Consider the following 19845-nt stretch of genomic DNA (forward strand, 5'->3'; position numbering starts at 1 on the left):
ATAGCTAAAGGGCTTAAACACAGCACTTGGGTTTCCACAGGATCAAGTCTCAACTGCTTCCAAAGTTGAGCTAGCCTTTCACAAGCAGTGTGTCCCTCCCTTCCAGCAGAACCTCTCCCAAACTCCAAACACACCGTGTCCTCGTGCCGTATGGAGCCTTGGGCCAGGCTCCCTTCCTTCCCTGGATGCCCTTCCTCCTCTCTCTGCCATGACAAAGCCTGCTCCTGCTCTGAGTGCCAGCTCGAATGTCACAGTCTTTGTCAAGAGTTCCCTGGTGGCTTCAGGCAGCATGACTCACCCATGCTCTGGGCTCCCACGGGTCTGAGTTCACCCCGCTATGAAAGCACCTTTGACATTCTTTCAGGTTTGATGGCTGCCCCTCCTGCCAGGCACACTTGGCAGAGCCCGGGCAGATGTGTTCCCTCTTCCTAATCCTTTGCCACTGGCAGACATGACTAATGGATCAGCGGACACAGGGTCTCAAATCCTCCTCATCACAGCCTTCCACCAAACTGTCCATGAGGCACGAGAGTCAGGCTCCCCTAACAGGATGCCATATTGTTATGTTTTGAGTTTTGAGTCCTTGAGACCCAGGGCCCAGTGGGAGCTCATGCTGTGCTGCTTTCCTGAGTGACGGTGGCTAGAATAAAGACCTGAGTGCTCTGATCCCAACGGAGTGCATTCCTCTGTACTGGAGCTGGTTTCAGGATAAAGTATGCGGCCTGCTGGGATACTCATTCAAAACTCAATTCCTAGACTGTAGATGCCCAGCCTGTGTTAGACCCTGACAGTGAGATAGTGACGGTACCTAATGTCCCCACCCCCGGCAGAAGCTCACAGTCTAGTGGAGGACATAGACAACAAACCGACTATTTCAGGCAGTGTAGAAGTCGGCGCTGCATAGACCAGAGCAGGGTTGATGGAGAGGGTGGATTCTCCCATCTCAGGCAGGCAAGGAGGTCGCCTGGAAGAAGTATGGCTTGCAGCCAAGACCTAAAGCCAAACAGGAATTTTCCTGGGAGTGGGATGCAGCATGTGGGGCTAACGGAGGAGAGAACAATTATCTTAGTACTCCAGTGGAATCATTCCCAGCTCCAAAATAACCACACCTTCTTCCCTGTCTTTGCCACCACCTTCCTTACACTGACCAGTCGCCTCCACCACCATACCACCCAGATAATTTTCCTGTTCGCTGCCCTGCCCCCATTCTTCCGTATCCCCTTTACAATTATTGCTTTAGAAGCAGTTCGCTTTCTGTACTGGAAACACGCAAGTGCTGTGCATGTTGTCTCTTCCACAGAGGCATCCCTGTGCAATGGTCGGTGGTGCCCCAAGTGCCCTGGGGAGGAAGGCACTGTCCCGGAACGAAACCCTCTGCCTGGTGCCCAGAGCCTTGCAAGTGACATGCATCTGTTTCTCGCAGGGTTCTTTCCGCATCTATCCCCTGTCGGATGACCCCAGCATGCCTGCCCCTCCTAGGCAGTTTCGGGAATTGCCTGACAGTGTCCCACAGGAATGCACGGTTAGGATTTACATTGTTCGAGGCTTAGAGCTGCAGCCCCAGGACAACAATGGCCTGGTAAGAGTTTGGGTGTGGGGCCTTCTCCTGTAGCAGGATAATTATAGTCATCAGCAACAGTAATTGTCACCTTCTTTCTTTCTGGGCGTCTGTTATCTCACTAGGGGAAAGATACTCTATCAAAACAGTGTATGCAGGAGGATTGTCCCCATGGGGATTTACCTAGGAGCTTGTGAGGGCTTAGGGCTCCCTGGTTCATCCTTCTCATGTTACAGATGTGACCTGGGATGCGATTTGCTTCAGTTACAGGGCCAGAAACTGCAGAGCCAGGTCACCCTCACCCCCACCCCACCCCACCCAACCTCTTTGCCCACGCAGCTGCTGTGAAGGCACGCTGGCCTTGTGCCACCGAAGAGGAAAGTTGCTCAGGGCTCATCTTAGGCACACGGTGCCGCAGAGGCCACCTTGTCATCAGTTGGGAGTGGGTGTCGAAGCCAGCCAAGTCCATCCCAGAAATTGACTTCAGTTTGCACCCTATGATAACATCACATTTCATCTGCCTTGTCCCGCAGTGTGATCCTTACATAAAAATAACACTGGGCAAAAAAGTAATTGAAGACCGAGACCACTACATTCCCAACACTCTCAACCCAGTTTTTGGCAGGTAATGTGCATTTCTAAATGGTTTTCCGTCATTCATTTCTTCACAGAATATGTATTAAGAATGCCACATGTGCCCTGCCCTGAAACTGGGGTCATGACTTAGGCAGAGATATTCTCCTCAGGGAAACAGGCAGTAAATAGGTAACTGCACAAACAAGGGTCTCATGGAGACCCTTCATGGAGAGTGCCATGAGGAAACAAGAGGTCATGAGGTGAGCTTCTCTGAGGCGAGATTGCTCTGAGACTTTGAGCAGATGGAAGGATGGGGTGAGCAAGGCCCAGGAGCCCCACAAGCTCGTGGGTTCTACACCAGAGGATGTGGGAGGATTCAGCTGACATTAAATGCTGTTCTCACTTCCACAAGCTATTCTGGACTTTGTTTTTTGGAAAAGTTTGGTTCAACCATTTTGATCCAGTGAAAACATTACTGACTCTGTTTTCCAACCTGAAGAGAGGGCAAAAAGTCACAGAGACAAATGTCCTGTCCTGTCCTGTCCTGTCCTTTCCTATCCTGTCCTGTTGGTCTTTGGTTCCCAAACATTCTTGAAGTGGCGTTGCTTCTTCATGGTTACAGCCTAGGATTTGTTTCTGGACTGTTACATTTATCTCATCAGAAACAACTTAGACCTTAAACAAGTGCTCATTAAATAAAACTTGCTCCTATATTTAATAACAGCTAAAATTTGCTGAGCATTTAATATTTTTGTTTATTTTTATTTATTTGAGAGTGACAGAGAGAGAGAGGAAGAGGCACAGAGAGAGAGAGAGAGAATGGGCGTGCCAGAGCCTCCAGCCACTACAAATGAACTCCAGATGCATGTGCCCCCTTGTGCATCTGGCTAACGTGGGTCCTGGGGAATTGAGCCTCAAACCAGGGTCCTTAGGCTTCACAGACAAGCACTTAACCACCAAGCCATCTCTCCAGCCCTTGCTGAGCATGTAAAGGGCATAGGTCCTCTGCCAAGATACTTACACACAATAACTCAAGATTCTAACAGCTCTGCCAATAAAACAAGTCTAGAGAGAATTCATGCCTCATATACCCTGATCATAGGTAGAAGAATCTAGATATGAACCCAGGCCATCAGACCCCAGTGGCTAAAGGGCTGAAGCCTGGTACTCTGACTTTCCTCTGTGTCAGACTCAGTAGCAGGGCAAGGTTTAGAAGCCCAGTGTCACCAGGCTCCAAGAGCTCCATCAGCAAGCAGATGAATGATAAAGCCAGGTTTGGGTAGAAATCCCTGACTCCAAGCCCCAGCCCTGGAGTGTTCAGTAGTGTTTCATATTCGTGGTGAAGTCATCACCTGCAGAAATGTGTTCTTCATAAAAAGACATTGGGCGGGGGTGGAGGTATCGGGGTGGTGGCGCATGCCTTTAATCCCAGCATTTGTGAGGCAGAGGTTGGAGTATTGCTGAGAGTTCGAGGTCACCCTGAGACTACATAGTTAATTCCAGGTCAGCCTGGACCAGAGTGAGACCCTACCTCAAAAAAAAAAAAAAAAAAAAAGGCTGGAGAGATGGCTTAGCAGTTAAGCGCTTGCCTGTGAAGCCTAAGGACCCCGGTTCGAGGCTCGGTTCTCCAGGTCCCACGTTAGCCAGATGCACAAGAGGGCGCACGTCTGGAGTTCATTTGCAGAGGCTGGAAGCCCTGGCGCGCCCATTCTCTCTCTCTCCCTCTATCTGTCTTTCTCTCTATGTCTGTCACTCTCAAATAAATATAAAAAATGAACAATAAAAAAAAATTTAAAAAAAAAAGACATTTAGGAAATGATGGCGTTTCCCCAGAACCTTGCTAATGGTGGAAAAATGAATACTATTCTAGTTTTCTTTCTTTCTCTCTCTTTTTCATATGTGTGTGTGTGTGTATATATGTATATATGTATATATATATATATATATATATATATATATATATATATATATATATATATGCACTTACATACAGAAACATATATATTTGCACTTACATATACCCACATGTCCTTTATAACCAGTGACACAAGTGGATACAAGACCACACACTGGGTCCCCAGGCATGTGCTCCTGCACACACACACACACACACACACCTGCACACACACACACCTGCACACACACATCCTCGGTGCAGCACACCCCGAGGCCGTTGCTGGGCCCAGGGTGGGGAAGTAATCCTCTGGCACAGCCCAATGATCATTTTCCTTTTCTTCCGCTGATCCAGCCTCAAGGTCTAGACAGGAAAAGGCACGCAGGGCAGGAAGCAGGGCTCCGTGTGAAGGAGCCGGGAAGCAGGCTGAGCCAGCTTTGATGGCAGAAAGGTGGTCCTGTCTGCATGGCTCGTCTCAGAGGAGCCACGCACAAGCCTAATTAAGTGGCAGGAAAAGTGTTGCTTAGAGCCACCCTGAGAGGAAGTGATGCTGTCGGGCTCCCTCAGCCAATGGCTGTCTGGCCACCTCCCCATCCAGCAGGGTGGAGCCAAAGGGCCTCAAGTGAGTCCAGGTCATGGCCGGGGGTCTTAGGAGGTGGCTTTCTCCTCAGCAGAGACTCTGGGACAGGAATTTGAGAGACTTTTCCCATGTGGTTGGCCACTGTCCAGTGTGTTCCCAGCTCACAGCATTCTCTAGCTCACATTCAACAGGGGCATCTCGTCACATAACAGGAGGAAATAGTCCCTGGACTGAAAAAGGTCATCACAGGACTTCTTAGAGCTTTTTACCCTGAGAAACTTCCAAAAAAGTGCTTTGCAGTTTTATTTGGCCAAGGACATCTTTTTCTTTCTTTTCATTTAAAAAAAAAATTATTATTTTGTGTGTGTGAGAGACTGTGTGTGTGTGTGTGTGTGTGTGTGTGTGTGTGTGTGTGTGTGTGTGTCAGAGGACTTTCAGGCGATGGTCCTCACCTTCTACCTCCTTTGAGATAGAGTCTCCTGCTCACTGCTTTCTTTTCACCAGGCTAGCTGGCCTGAGCTTCCAGAAGATTCTCCTGACTCTACCTCCCTTCTTGCACTTAGGCACGGCTGGGACTCGCTACATGGGTGCTAGGGTTCTGAATGTAGGCACCCTGCTTGCGTACCAGCTGCTATATCCATGGAGCCACCTCCCCAGCCACGTGACTTTTTTTTCTCAAAGGACACGCACATGGTTCCTATTGCTGGGAATCCGGGGTTGGAACTGCACTGTGACAGGCACATGTGGTCATGGTGCTTCCTGTGTGATGGTGACTCAAGCGCCTTTTCTCCTGTGGTCACCTGCCTCCAGCTGGCTCCTAGCTGGCCGCTGTGAGCTCAGGGAGTCTCTGAGGTTTATGTAAGGGAGAGTCTGGAAACTTTTCTTCAGAGCCCTGCTCACATATGTTATTGGTCAGGTGGACTGGCACACATGGGTATTTGGGCAGGAACCCACCCACTGTACCAGAGTGCACTGAGAAAGGGAGGGGACTTGGGGGAGTACGTGTGCCCAGCATACTGTCTGGGTTCACTCCCCTCCCTGTCCTGTGCTGTGGACTCAAGCTGTTTCATGAGGCAAAGGTCTCCAGTGATTAGTGGATTCCAGATGAGGGGCTATAGATCAGGGTTCTGGGACCTTACTCATCTTTCTGGGATCAGAAAGTGGGATGCTCATGTCCCTACTTGATGGGCAGATGATACTACTAAAGTTAGTAATATTGTGTTTGCTATTATGATTATACTAGGTTTTGATGTACATTCTTTTTTCTTTTTAGAGAGAGACAGAGGGAGAGAGAGAGAGAAAATTGGTGCACCAGGGCCTCAGCCACTGAGATAGAACTGCAGACATTTGCATCACCTAGTGGGCTGTGCAATCTTGCACTTGTCTCACCCTTGTGCATCTGGCTTATGTGGGATCTGGAGGGTTGTACATGGGTCCATAGGCTTTGCAGGCAAGGGCCTTAACTGCTAAGCCACCTCTCCAGCCCCATTCTTGTTTTTTTGTTTTTTTGAGGCAAGCTCAACAGACTGGCCTTTTTGTGTGTGCAAGAGAGCAAGAGTGAGAGCAAGAAAGAGAGAGAGAATTAGTGTGCCAGGGCCTCCAGCCACTGCAACCAAACTCCAGACACGTGTGCCACCTTGTGCGCATGTGAGACCTTTCACGCTTGCTCACTTTCTGCATCTGACTTACATGGGACCTGGAGAGTCAAACCTGGGTCCTTAGGCTTCTCAGGCAAGCTCCTTAACTGCTAGGCCATCTCTCCAGCCCTTGTTTTTCTTCTTTATTTGAGAGTGTGTGAGCGTGTGTGTTTAGGCACATCAGGGCCTCCTGCAAACAAACTCTAGATGCATGCAGCACTCTGTGTATATGGTTTTATGCGGCGACTGGAGAAATGAACCCAAGCCTTCAGGCCTTACCTGTAATTGCCTTTAACCACTGGGCCATCTCTCCAGCCCTGATCAATACACTCCTGCCAAGTGTTTCCTGAACATTTCCTCATTTGACTCCTGTAACAGCACCAGTTACGTGTACGGTTGTCATTACTTTACAGATGAGGAAACTGAGCACAGAGAGGTTAAGCACGTTGCCTATAGTCACACAGCTAAAAGCACTATAGCTACAATTTGAACATACGTGCTTAAAGTCTTTTCTCCTGAGCAAGCATGCATTCTCGTACTGTTTTATTACTAGTATTCACTATTCATCAAGTCTCCTCTCCACACTGGTTTTCCCCATCAGAAGTTCTCCCACAGCATAGCCACTGCTTAGAAATTTGTTGCAAGGAGCCCTGGTTTCTGTGAGATGACCAGATGGCTCCTAGTAATTCCAACACTGCATTTCTTTATTTCTAGATGTATTTGTTTATTTACAAGGAGAGAGAGAGAGAGAGAGAGAGAGAGAATGGGCACTCCAGGGCCTGTAGCCTCTGCAAACAAACTCCAGCCATGTGTAGCACTTTGTGTATGTGGATACTTCACAATTGAACCCAGGTCTGTAAGCTTTGCAGGCAAGCATCTTAACCACTGAGCCATATCTCCAGTGTCCATCTCTGTATTTCTATATTAAGAATGTATGAACTGAGCTGCTACTTGCCTCAAGAAAAAGACCTGAAAATCTCTGTCTATGACTATGACACCTTTACCCGGGACGAGAAAGTGGGAGAGACCATCATTGACCTGGAGAACCGCTTCCTCTCCCGGTTTGGGGCCCACTGTGGCATCCCTGAGCAGTTCTGTGTGTAAGTTGCTGCTACTGTGAATGAGAGCATTTGATCCATCTGGGGTTGGCACCCGGGGAAGCTTCGATGATAGGCTGTTATTGCTTCACTGAGCCATGGCTCCTAGAGTCTGCCAAGTGTCATTTGTAAGGACAAGACTATCTGAAAGAGAACCAGGGCCACCACATCACAGAAATGGAGGTCACTGGAGTGGGGCCACACAGGTGGCAGTGTTCAGAGAACCAGTCCCCTCCTTAGCCTCTTTAGCCCACTTCTGAATGCCAGGGACAGAGGCCAGCCATATTTGATGGCAAGGATTCTCTCCCCTTTGGAAACCGAAAATGATTATAAGCCCTCTCCAAGGCTTGATGGCTTTTGAGATGTCTGGTGCCCCTTGTCTGCTACCTAGTGACTCTCCAAGTTTCTAACAAGACAGGGCTTACAGTTCCTGGCTCATGAGTTTGCCTTTATGGCTATGGTGATCTCATACTCCTCTTCATTACCTAGGAGGAAGATAACTATGAAAAATTAATAATGATCAGGAAATAAAAATGATGGGTTGGCTGAGGCCAAAATAACTTCTGGGTTTTAGGCCTCTGAAGTAGATTTCTATCCTATGGTCATGCTACCCTGAAAGACCTACTCTGGTCTAAGTAGATTTCCAGGCAGCAAAGTACAAAGCGGGGAATCGCTCCCATTAGATGGGAGCACGGGAGGCATGTGAGCATGCTCCTGGACACCCCAGCCCCTGTGAGCCCCACAGTAACTCCAGGACCTGTGATCTGCCCACAGCTCGGGAGTAAACACCTGGCGAGATCAGCTAAAACCAACCCAGTTGCTTCAAAACGTAGCCAGATTCAAACGCTTCCCTCCCCCCATCCTTTCCGAAGATGGGGACACAATCAGATATGGAGGACGAGAGTACAGCTTGGATGAATTTGGTAAGCACAGTGGAATAACTCATTTCTCTGGCTGCCTATGAGGGCAGGAGACCACCAAAGCCAGTATCCTGATGGCTCCATTGTCACAGCGCTTTGCTGTCTTATCAAGTGTCATTGTGGACATGTTTTCTTGTCTGTCTTATGCTTTGCTTGTCCTTTTCAAATCATAGCTCTTTGGGATTTAAATATAACATTCTAATTATCAACTAATTTCCTTGTAATACATAATTAGCTCGCAAATATGTTCAAGAAGCAGGACGAGAATTCCTCTTCGAAGCTGATTTCATCATTATTCCAGCTCTCCTGGGAGAAGCCTCGTGGGTGCTGATGTGGTTCAGAGAGCTGGCTTCATGCCCAGGCTGTGGGTCTTGCTCCTTCACAGGAGGTCATTGCACACCCATCTCACATACGCACAAGTAGCCACACTGTGACCGAGATAGAAACAAGCTCCACGGTGCAGAGCTCTGGGATGCTTCCGTGGCGTATCAGGCTGGGTCTCGGCGGGGTTAGCCTTCAAGGGTGCATGGGAAAGCCGAGCCAAAGCACAGAGTGAAACCTCTTTCTCATCCTTGCTTCCTGACCTTGTGATGCTAGGCCGTGTCTTTCATTTAAAAGAAGAAGTAATCTTAAGAATGATTATACATTTCAGGACTGCCAGTCCAGAGCCACTGAGAATGTGTGAACTTGCAAAGGCTGTTGGAAATAAGTTGGGAAACATTATCTGATGGCTAAGGATACACCAAATGGCTCCCACACACCAAAAGCGGTATCAGTCATGGTGATTGTGCCAATTGCTATGGTTATATAACACATCACTCCAGAACTTAGCAACTGAAAGTGGCTGATTTGTTTTGCCCAAAGTTTGGCATGCCAGGCATTGAGGAGAGCTCAGCTGAATGTATCTCTCTAAGGCCTCTCCTGAAGCTACAGTCATCTGAAAGCTCAGCTGGTGGATGCAGGCCAAGGCAGTTCACACATGTGAATAGCAGTCACTACCCACTCTCCCTTGGGCTGACAACCAGAACCCATGGATAGGGCTTTCGAGCAGGGCAGTCTCTTGAGTATGCAGGCTTTTTAGAGGATAAATAGCTTCACTTGGAGTAGCAGTCCCAAGAGAATGGGGCAGGAGATCTATGATCTTATATGTCTCAAATGAGAATTCACACAGCCTTCTTTCTCCATTCCGTGTGTTTCACTCTGACTTCAGATTCAAAGGGAAAGAACACAGAACCCATCCCTTGTTGGGAGAAGTGTCTGGGAATTTGGAGACCAGGATTCAAGAAGACTATAGTGATACTAGGTGCTGTCATAATTCAACTTCTAAATATCAGTGGCTTGACACATTAAAAGTTTATTTGTCATGAATTTAAAATAGGCATGTCTACAGATGAGTGTCTCTCTTCCAAACAATGCTGTATGGACTGAGGGCCCTTAGAGCTCATAGCTCTATCATTCTACAGTGTTGAAAAGTAAGTTCTTATCCTCCTCCACATCCAGAAGACAAAGGCACAAAAGGATCCTGTGCAGATGGACCAAGTCCAGAGGTGATGAATGTGTTATTTCCACCCAAGTTACATTCATTTGAACAGGGTCACAAACTAGCTGCAAAGGAGGCTAGGAAACAAGCTGGCTGTGAGCCCATTTGCCAAAGTAAAAAGAGGCTGCTCCCAGTCTGTTCTAGTGTATCCCAGCCTCACAGTTATTGGCAGTCTGCAAGTTGGGAGTGAGCCTGGGTAGGGATGGGCCCATGGTCAAGAGATAATTCTATCCACAGCTCCTCGCAAATCAGTTTACACGTGGCAGTGCCCATTCATTTCTCCAAAGGTGCAGATGAGATGCTGCAAGCAGCTGGGGCCAACCTGGCTGAATTGTTCCCAGATGCCCTTCCCTGTTTTAATGCCACTTTCCATTCCAGAAGCCAACAAAATCCTGCACCAGCACCTTGGGGCCCCCGAAGAGCGCCTTGCCCTCCACATCCTCAGGACACAGGGGCTGGTCCCTGAGCACGTGGAGACAAGGACTTTGCACAGCACCTTCCAGCCCAACATTTCTCAGGTAAAGAGGAGGACCCGTGCTGTGAAGACACCATCTGCCCCTCAAGTACAGCAACACTGGTTGCCCCAGATTTGTCTGTGCAATGTTTGAATATTTTAGGAGTAGAAGAAGCAGAAATGGAGCACAAATGAGCTTCGTCCTATGGGGATTGATTGTAAAGACGTGCAGAGAGATGTTAAATACCAACAAGAGATTATCTGTGATTCAGAACAAACCTAAGCTGAGGTCCCAGCCCCATCTTTGTCTGTTTCTCTTTCTGAGTCTGAACAATCTTCTCTCTCTGGCTATTTTGGCCTCATACGAGTCTGAATATTACGGACTGCCCCTGAGTGCATTTGTGTTACACTACTGCCCCACTTACTTCCAAATACACAAGGATTGGTGGTCCCTGTGAGGCCCAGGTGAGGTGTCCACTAATGGACTACCCAGCTGTAACCAGGAGAGCAGAGCCTGAGACAGTGACTGGGCTTGGCCTAGCCTGAGGAAGGAATGTCATCTTGGACTAAAGAGCCAGGGAAACAGGGCCACAGTGCACAAAGTGGTAGATCACAGGCTATATACAATGACAGGGTAGGTCAGATCCCATCAAAAGGGGAGCCATTTCCAGAAAAGCAAAGCGAGACATGGCCAATGGCAAAATATTCTATGTAGATTCTTACTACAATGAGCCTTTCCAGGCCATGTCTGCCTATATCTGGATCCCATAGGTCTTAAGGGGTTCTGATATAGGTAGCTAAGGGAGATGGCTCAGTGGTTCAAGGTGCTTGCCTGAAAAGACTGTCAGCCTCAGTTTGATTCCCCAACACCCATGTAAAGCCAGATGCAAGAAGTGGACATAAAGCTAGTGTTTCTTTGCAGGGAAATAAGACCCTGGCATATACACACACGCACACAAATAAATAAAAACATTTTAATTTTTTTGCTTTGTTTTTCGAGGTAGGGTCTCAATCTAGCTCAGGCTGACCTGGAATTACTTATGTAGTCTCAGGGTGGCCTCAAACTCACTGCGATCCTCCTACCTCTGCCTCCCAAGTGCTGGGATTAAAGGCATGCGCCACTACGTCTGGCTAATAAAAACATTTTAAAAGAAATGTTGGGGGCTGGTGAGATGGCTTAAAGGTTAAGCGCCTGCCTGTGAAGCCTAAGGACCCCAGTTTGAGGCTCAATTCCCCAGGACCCACATTAGCCAGATGCACAAGGGCTGCACGCATCTGAAGTTTGTTTGCAGTGGCTGGAGGCCCTGGTGCACTCATTCTCTCTCTCTCTCTCTCAAAAAAAAAAAAAAAAAATATATATATATATATATATATATATATACATATATATATATATATATATATATATATCTGCCTTTCTCTCTGTGTCTGTCACTCTCAAATAAATAAATAAATAATGAACAAAAAAATTAAAAAAAAAAAAAGAAATGTTGGGGCTGGAGACATGGCTTAGGGTGCACAAGTCTGGATTTCAATTGCAGTAGCTGGAGGCCCTGGCATGCCAATCCCCTCTCTCTCTCTCTTTCTCATAAAAAGGCCAGTCTCAGGCTGGAGAGATGGCTTAGCAGTTAAGTGCTTCCCTGTGAAGCCTAAGGACCCCAGTTCGAGGCTCGATTCCCCAGGACCCACGTTAGCCAGATGCACAAGGGGGCACACACGTGTGGAGTTTGTTTGCAGTGGCTGGAGGCCCTGGCCTGCCCATTCTCTCTCTCTCCCTCTATCTGTCTTTCTCTCTGTCTGACACTCTCAAATAAATAAATAAAAATACCAAAAAAATTTTTTTTTTAAAAAAAGGCCAGTCTGTTGGACTTGCCTCAGGAGAAAAAAAATTAATCTGCTTAATACAACTATTGTTGGCACCTACTGCAAAACTATAGACATGTATATCACTAATTAATGGGCATATGTGGCCTGGGATTCCTTAGATCATTTTGTCACTTGCTTTTCTATATTTTATTTATTTATTTGCAAGAAAGGAGAGAGAAAGCGAGAGAATAGGTGCTTCAGAGCTTAGCCACTGCAAACAAACTCCAGATGCATGCACCACTCTGTGCATCTGGCTTTATGTGGATACTGAGGCATCGAACCCAGGTTGTTAGGCTTTGCAGGCAAGTGCCTTAACTGCTGATCCATTTCTCATTTCTCCAGTCCCGTCACTTGCTTTTTGTTTTGAGTCTGTGCTGTATTCTTTTTATTTTACCCTATTCTTATTCTTCTTCTTTCTACTCAAAAAGCCTCTTTATCCTCCTTTCTTTTCTCCCACTCCCCAGTCATAGATGGAGTCTCAAAAAAGATAAAGGGAGGTAGGTTTCTCCCTAGGAATGCACCATCCTGCCTTTACTTCTGCCTGGAACATTAGAGTCAGACGATGGCTAGGTCTTAGGAGACGCCTGGATGCTAATGTCCTGCAGTGTGCCTGATGTATTATAGAGCCTGGAGCCCAGAGATTAGTTGGAAACGTGGCAGGATCAGAGTAAAATATATCCCTTTTCAAGGGCTCCAGGTAATTCATTTTGATTACAATACATTAGGAAGCCAATCTAGTGGTTTCCTTGGCAACCTTCTCAAAGACCAGTCTGTTTTTGTCTGAAGGTAGAGACCACAGACCATCCAAAAATAGTTTGGCAACCATAAATTGGTTTGTATGGTTGACACTGTTTTTTACTGGCATTCATAGCCTGTCTGGAAGAGCTTCCAGTGAGGCAAATGGGCTCAGTCTGCAGCAGTCAGTGGGTCAGAGCAGGGCTTCAGCAAGATGGTGGCACAAGTGACAGTCACCCTTCTGCTCCTGTGAGCCTCCGCCCAGGTGGTGGGCCTCAGTGAGCCACGGAAAGGGAAACAGTGACGTGCTTGTCATTGTTTCAACACCCCTTCTCAAGCATCCATATGGTAAACTTTACTGTGCAAAGTTAAATGCTACTGTTGTTACTCTGGCTTTTGAACTTGAGGTAAGTGAGAAATTCCTTGGGACTAGGACTGATATCACGGATGCAAGGTGTTCGCGGAGGGAGTGACAGCATGAGGACTATTGCAGAATGAAAGACCCAATTTCAAATAATCTTTTAAGGGGCTGGAGAGATGGCTTAGCGATTAAGCGCTTGCCTGTGAAGCCTAAGGATCCTGGTTCAAGGCTCTATTCCCCAGGACCCATGTTAGCCAGATGCACGCATCTGGAATTCGTCTGCAGTGGCTGGAAGCCCTGGCGCAACCCCCACTCTCTCTCTCTGCCTCTTTCTCTGTCGCTCTCAAATAAATAAAAATAAACCAAAAAAAATTAAAAAAAATAATAATAATCTTTTAATTTTTGTAATTTTTATTTATTATTTTTATTTCAGAGATAAAGAGAGAGAGAGAAAGAGACTTGGCACACCAGGGCCACAGCCACTGCAATGGAACCCTAGATGCTTGAACCACCTAGTGGGCACGTGCAACCTTGCACTTGCCTCACCTTTTGTGCATCTGGCTTATGTGGAATCTGGAAAGTTGAACATGGGTCCTTAGGCTTCACAGGCAAACCTCTGATCATCTCTTCAGCCCCCAAGTCTTTTGAGAGTGAGAGAAGTTGGGTTAGTGATAGGTAGCCCCTCATTTTATTAATCAGGGAAAATGCAGACATGATATAAATGGGTGCATGCAGCCATCTCAGCCCTCAGTGAGAGTGGGATGTGAGGGCCCAAATGCCATTGCAGATACAAGACTAGTCTTACCTTGCTCTTCTACTCTACTTATTCCCTTCCAATTCGACTAATACATTAGTAAACACAAAGAAATCATTTCACTTAAGAAATATGAGGACTAGGGGCTAGAGAGATGGCTTAGCAGTTAAGCGCTTGCCTGTGAAGCCTAAGGACCCCGGTTCGAGACTCAATTCCCCAGTGCCCACGTAAGCCAGATGCACAAGGGGTTCATGCATCTGGAGTTCGTTTACAGTGGCTGGAGGCCCTGGCGTGCCCAATCTCTCTCTCTCTCTCTCTCTCTCTCTCTCTCTCTCTGCCTTTTTCTCTCTCTGTCTGTTGCTCTCAAATAAATAAACAATTAAAAACATTTAAAAAAAAAAAGAAATATGAGGACTAGAGAGATGGCTCAAGGGTTAAGGCACTTGCTTGCAAAGCTTGACAGCCTAAGTTGGATTGCCTAGTACCCACATGCTGCTAGATGCATAAGGTGGTGCATGTGTCTTGAGTTTGCTTGCAGCAGCAAGAGGCCCTGGCATGCCCATTCATTCTCCCTCTCTTGATTTATTTCCTTCTCTCTTTCCCTCTGCAATTAAATAAATAAAAATATACTAAAAATAAGGACAGTGTTAAAGCTCTTCTTTACCATCTGTGAGGAGCTGAGTACAAAATTATGGTTTCTATCATCTATAATATAACGAGTCTTCTTTTCACTGTTGTGTGGTTTAGGGAAAACTTCAGATGTGGGTGGATGTTTTCCCCAAGAGTTTGGGCCCACCAGGTCCCCCTTTCAACATCACCCCCCGGAAAGCCAAAAAGTAAGTAATCTTGAGATCTTGCTGGCCTAGATGGAGCACTCAGCTGAGGAGCAGAAAGATACTTGAAATGTGTTCCTTTCAGGTACTACCTGCGTGTGATCATCTGGAATACCAAGGATGTTATCTTGGATGAGAAGAGCATCACTGGAGAGGACATGAGTGACATCTACGTCAAAGGGTGAGGACAGCATGCAAGAGACATCGCAGACTCCTTCTCTTATTGGTTGTCATGATTTCAGGTGCTCAGTGCAGTGTTCTCAGTCACTTGAATTTACATTATATCACTAGTGTGATCTGCTTAGGAGCTCCAGGGAAGGAAAGTGGGGAGAGGCAGAGGGAGAAGTGAAACCTGTGTAGACCTGGTTATGAGCAGGACTGTCTCATGACGATAAGAACTGAGAAACATTTCTTAGTTTCTCTTTTAACAAAGAAGAGTCTCATTAGTCAGTTAAACAGATTTATTATTTCTGAGACTATTTAAGAAGTAGTTCCTTATTTTCCTTTGTTACCTGGATAACTCTCCTAAAAACACAGAAAAGCTTCCACAGTTTTTTTACTATATATTTTATTGCCAATAGCCAGTTAATGGAAAATAGAGAACATTGACAGATTTAAGGTAAAGTGAATTCATCCCACTGGTATTTATTGAGAGCCTATGTGCAATGTGCAAAATGTCATATTTATGACTCTCTTAGCTGCACAATTCAGTTTTAAGCAGTCCATGTTGATGTATTCTTGCTTTGTCTTGATCATGATGTTTAGCTCAGTACAGCAGAGTGATTAAGAAACTAGTCAGAAATCAGGCATGGTGGCACATGCCGTTAGTCCCAGCACTCAGGAGGCAGAGACAGGAGGATCACCATGAGATTGAGGCCAGCCTGAGAATACATAGTGAATTCCAGGTCAGCCTAGGCTAGAGTGAGACCCTACCTTGAAAAACCAAAATGAAAAATCAAAGCCAGACTTCAGAGTCAAACCACTTGTGTTGAAATCTTACCACGTGTTCCGCCTGCTGAGCAAGGTGGTACACTCCCTGATCCTCATCTGTAGAATGCATATAATGATAGTACCTACATCCTGAGAGTATCCAGGGTATTCCATTACTCAAAGCATTTAGGACAGTGCCTGGTAGCTGGTGTGTACTGTGTGAGCAGTAGCTAGAATTACTACTATTCCACATGGACTGAGTTTGCATCCTTGATAGGTACATGGCAAGACTTGTTGAAATGTAAAATATTCATAAGTGAGAACAAAGTTTCACTTATGATCCCAAGTGGCCTTCAATCAAAACTTTGTTAAAGACATAATATAATGACTATCACTTAGGCTCACTGTAAACAGAGACTGTTTCATCAGAGCCTTCATTATTATTTGTCATTTCAGGACTTCATTACCATTCCCCAAGGAGAACTAATCCCAGCTAATTATATCTATGCAAATGTATTTGTCTCTCATAGCTTTCTGTTTTTTCAAATCAAGAAAACAGACTCAAGCAATAATGGACTGAAAGAAAACTCCTCTAATCAAAGAACAAAGCACAGCTTAAAATATCACATAAAGTTTGGAATCAAAATCTAGATTCTAAGGCTGAGAGTATAGCTCCATGGTAGAGAGCTGGCCTAGCATCTTTGACAGTCTGAGAGTTTTTGTTATTGTTATTTGGAAATAGGGTGTCATGTAGCCCAGGCTGGCCTCAAACTCATGATGTAGCTGAGGATGGCCTGGAGCATCTGATTCTCCTCCCTCCAACCTCCTGACTGCTGGGTTATAGGTATATACCACTGTGCCCAGTTTTATATGATATTGGGGGTCAAGCTACTTTTAGGGTTCTGTGCATGCTAGGCCAGTACTCTACCACCTTTGTTGTATCCCCAACCTTTGGGACCTGGGTTTGGTCTCTAGCACTGCAGAGAGACAGAGACAGAGAGATACAAATATTATATGTGAAAAGAAAAGTACATAAATTCCATGCCTAACACTACACGTGTGTGTTACATACAAAGAGATAACACATGCTTACATGCAGATACATATAATGAAAGTATTTGCTTAGTTAACTTGTCTGCATTCATGACCCACAGTCATTAGTGACAACCCCACTAAGGAGGTCCCTCAGTAGAATGAGGGCAGGGCAGAGGGTTCATAAGGGATAACCTGATAGAAATATGGACAATTTACAATACACTCATATATTAAAATTCCCAATAAAATCATTTTTAAAAACTTAAAAGTGAAGCTACACATGGTGGTGCGCATCTTTAATCCCAGCACTCGGGAAGCAGAGAGGTAGAAGGATCACTGTGAATTAGAGGCCAGCCTGAAAGTACAGAGTGAATTCCAGGTCAGACCAGGCTACGGCAAGACCCTACTTTGAAAAGCAAAAACAAAAACAACAAGAATTAAAAGTGAAAAGATTCACCAAAAAAGGGGAAGATCTTCAGAGACTAAGAAGTCTGGGGAAGGATGATGTGGAGGTTTCAGGGATGGGTGAACAGATGAAGCTACCAGGGTCATGGCCAAGAGACTGAGCTCTCTTCAATGAGTTAGTTGAAAAGTTAACAGTCATAAAGAACTTCATGTACATGTATGGTGTGCGTGTGTGTGTGTGTGTGTGTGTGTGTGTGTGTGTGTGTGTGTGTGTGAAGCCCAGTGGACTTAGAATAACTAGACAAGCCCTTTACCCTCTTCCACTGAACTACATCCTCAGCCTCAGTACTCTCTTATCTGATTTATCTAGTCAGTCAATTGATTAACAAAAAAGAAAGAAAAGTTCTTCTAAGCAACTGATACTATTGCAATTTCTAATAGTAGGACTCGACGTTAGCAAGTGACATTATCACATCCATGCTCCTCTGAGGCAGAGCAGCAGACCTACACATAAATAAATAATAAACAGACGTGGGAGTGGCACTTAATTCTCTCAGTTACTGGCCACATGACCTGATATAAATAAAGGTCTATTTCCATATCTGTAGAATGGAAATGTTTACACTATTGTTGGGAATCCTGACAGCCATTCAATCCTAGTTCATATGTACCCATCAGAAGCCCTAGTTAAGGATGTCCTTCCTGCTCTGCTCCCTGAGCCGTGGTCTGTCCTTCCACCCTCAAGCTGACCACGGACCTGCCTCCTCTCCGGAGGGTCCAGGAATCGGTACTTTTTAAAGCTCCCCAGGTGATTCTAATGCAGTCCTACCACGTTGCCATCTAAAACACAATGTCAAGCTCTGGTTCCAAACCAGGGGCTGGCAGATGTGACAGCAGCTCCCTTCTGGGCACATTCATTCCTTCCACGGGTATTTATCTAGTGTGTACTCTGTGCCAAACACAAGCAAGAGAAAATGTTCCAAACATTACATGTTAAGATGCTGTTGGTGAAATGAATGGAAATAACAGCTTACATCTTCCTTGCCAGTCTCACTAACAAGATTATCACGCGTTTAAGAATAATGAAAAAGGAAGCTGCAGGATTACTTGATTCATGTCTTTTTTTTTGTTTGCTTAGGTAAAATATGGGAAAGGAGATACTAAAACTTTGAGCTAACTCCTCTTCAGCGAGCCTTGAGCAGCAGTGACAGACATTAATGAGTCATGGTTGTAAAGACCAAGACCATGGCCAACAAGCTTCACTGTACCCAAAATAGCATTTCACCCCAGCCCTGCTAACTGAAGTCTAAAGGGTTTCCTGCTTTGGTTTTTAAAGAATGATATTTTATTTGGCTCCAACCTGTGTTGGATGCAAGTGAGTGCCTCCCCTTCATAAATCACCCCCAGCCTGTAGGCCACGGGAACCCGCCCAAGAAAAGTGCAGTCCTTCTCCCGCGCCGCGCTCCATCGCCGCACAGCTCTGCGTGTCAGTCACAGGGAGCTAAGTCCGTTTGCCTCTGCCTTTCAGCTGGATTCCTGGAAGTGAAGAAAACAAACAGAAAACAGATGTCCACTACAGGTCCTTGGATGGTGAAGGGAATTTTAATTGGAGATTTGTTTTCCCGTTTGACTACCTCCCCGCTGAGCAGCTCTGCATCGTTGCTAAAAAAGTGAGCTCTGGAGGATGCTAGCGGCCAGCGGGGGCCGTGGGGCCGCCTTCATTCTCTCCGAAGCCCAGAGAAGGTCGGGGCTGCCCAGGACCTCACAGCTCACTGAGTCCGTTTCCCACTTGGTAAAGAGGGGGAATCGGAGAACCACAGAGGTGCGCATACTTGTCCAAGGTCACATCGCTATATGCTAGGAGTATACACAGGTATTTGATTCTGCTCCTAGCAGGTTGGTGACAAGGTAAAAGATGACAAGTCGGTCAGAGAGTTTTGTATCGGTCTATACAACAAGCCATGTGTATGTCTAGTGGATGAGAAAACATTAATGACTTTCCATCTTAGGCGCAACTCAAACACAGGCCAAATACTGCAGGTGAGGTATCCCTTTTTCCTTACTTACTAAGCCACAGAATCTGAGTGGCATCCTTCAGAAGTACTTTGGGGAGGGTCAGGGCCCTTGTGGACTTAACTAAGCAACACCTTTAATTACAGAACTCAACTCAAATTGGCTTAGGCCAAAAAAGTGATGTATTGGTTCCCATTCCTAAACAAGTCTGAGGTTGGCAGGGTTTGGGAGCATGTGGAGCCCATGTAGAAGCAATACTATCATAAGTTGGTCCCATGTCCCCTGCCCTGTGCTCTGCTGCCCTCCACGGCTCTCCCTCAGGACACCCCTTCCCTGGTGGAGGCAACGCGGCAGCCGGCAGCAGCAGGCTTCCACCAGTCTCCCAGCAAACCTCAGCAGAAAGAGAAGCAGTTTTCCGGAACTGGGCCCCAAGGGCTCTACCTATTCAAGGTCGAGCCTCCTCCCATAGTCACCCAAGACGCAGTGCAGAATTCCACCAGTCTAAACCAACCAGGGAAGTCTCCACGGAAAATCTGCGTGCTTACATCCAGAAATGGGGCCTGAAACTGACTGGATAGTCACGTGCCTTCTATAGGTCCCCTGCCCTGTCCCACCTCTGACATCCCACCAGCTTTCCCTGTTCATCTGCCTACTCAT

The 19845-nt window shown here is 46.3% G+C and overlaps 1 protein-coding gene across 5 annotated transcripts in view; it reads left to right on the forward strand.

Moving 5' to 3' along the window:
• The window catches only part of Myof (myoferlin), a 169608-nt gene that overhangs the window by 138779 nt on the left and 10984 nt on the right, over nucleotides 1-19845 (forward strand). For all 5 annotated transcript variants that reach the window (XM_045147019.1, XM_045147038.1, XM_045147046.1 and 2 more), the window contains 8 exons: nucleotides 1424-1579; nucleotides 2092-2183; nucleotides 7175-7345; nucleotides 8117-8265; nucleotides 10181-10320; nucleotides 14720-14808; nucleotides 14891-14986; nucleotides 18704-18845. In XM_045147019.1, the coding sequence (XP_045002954.1) occupies nucleotides 1424-1579; nucleotides 2092-2183; nucleotides 7175-7345; nucleotides 8117-8265; nucleotides 10181-10320; nucleotides 14720-14808; nucleotides 14891-14986; nucleotides 18704-18845 (1035 nt within the window). The remainder of the gene's footprint in view (nucleotides 1-1423; nucleotides 1580-2091; nucleotides 2184-7174; nucleotides 7346-8116; nucleotides 8266-10180; nucleotides 10321-14719; nucleotides 14809-14890; nucleotides 14987-18703; nucleotides 18846-19845) is intronic.

Source organism: Jaculus jaculus, chromosome 1 (assembly GCF_020740685.1).
Source record: "Jaculus jaculus isolate mJacJac1 chromosome 1, mJacJac1.mat.Y.cur, whole genome shotgun sequence".
NCBI lineage: Eukaryota > Metazoa > Chordata > Mammalia > Rodentia > Dipodidae > Jaculus > Jaculus jaculus.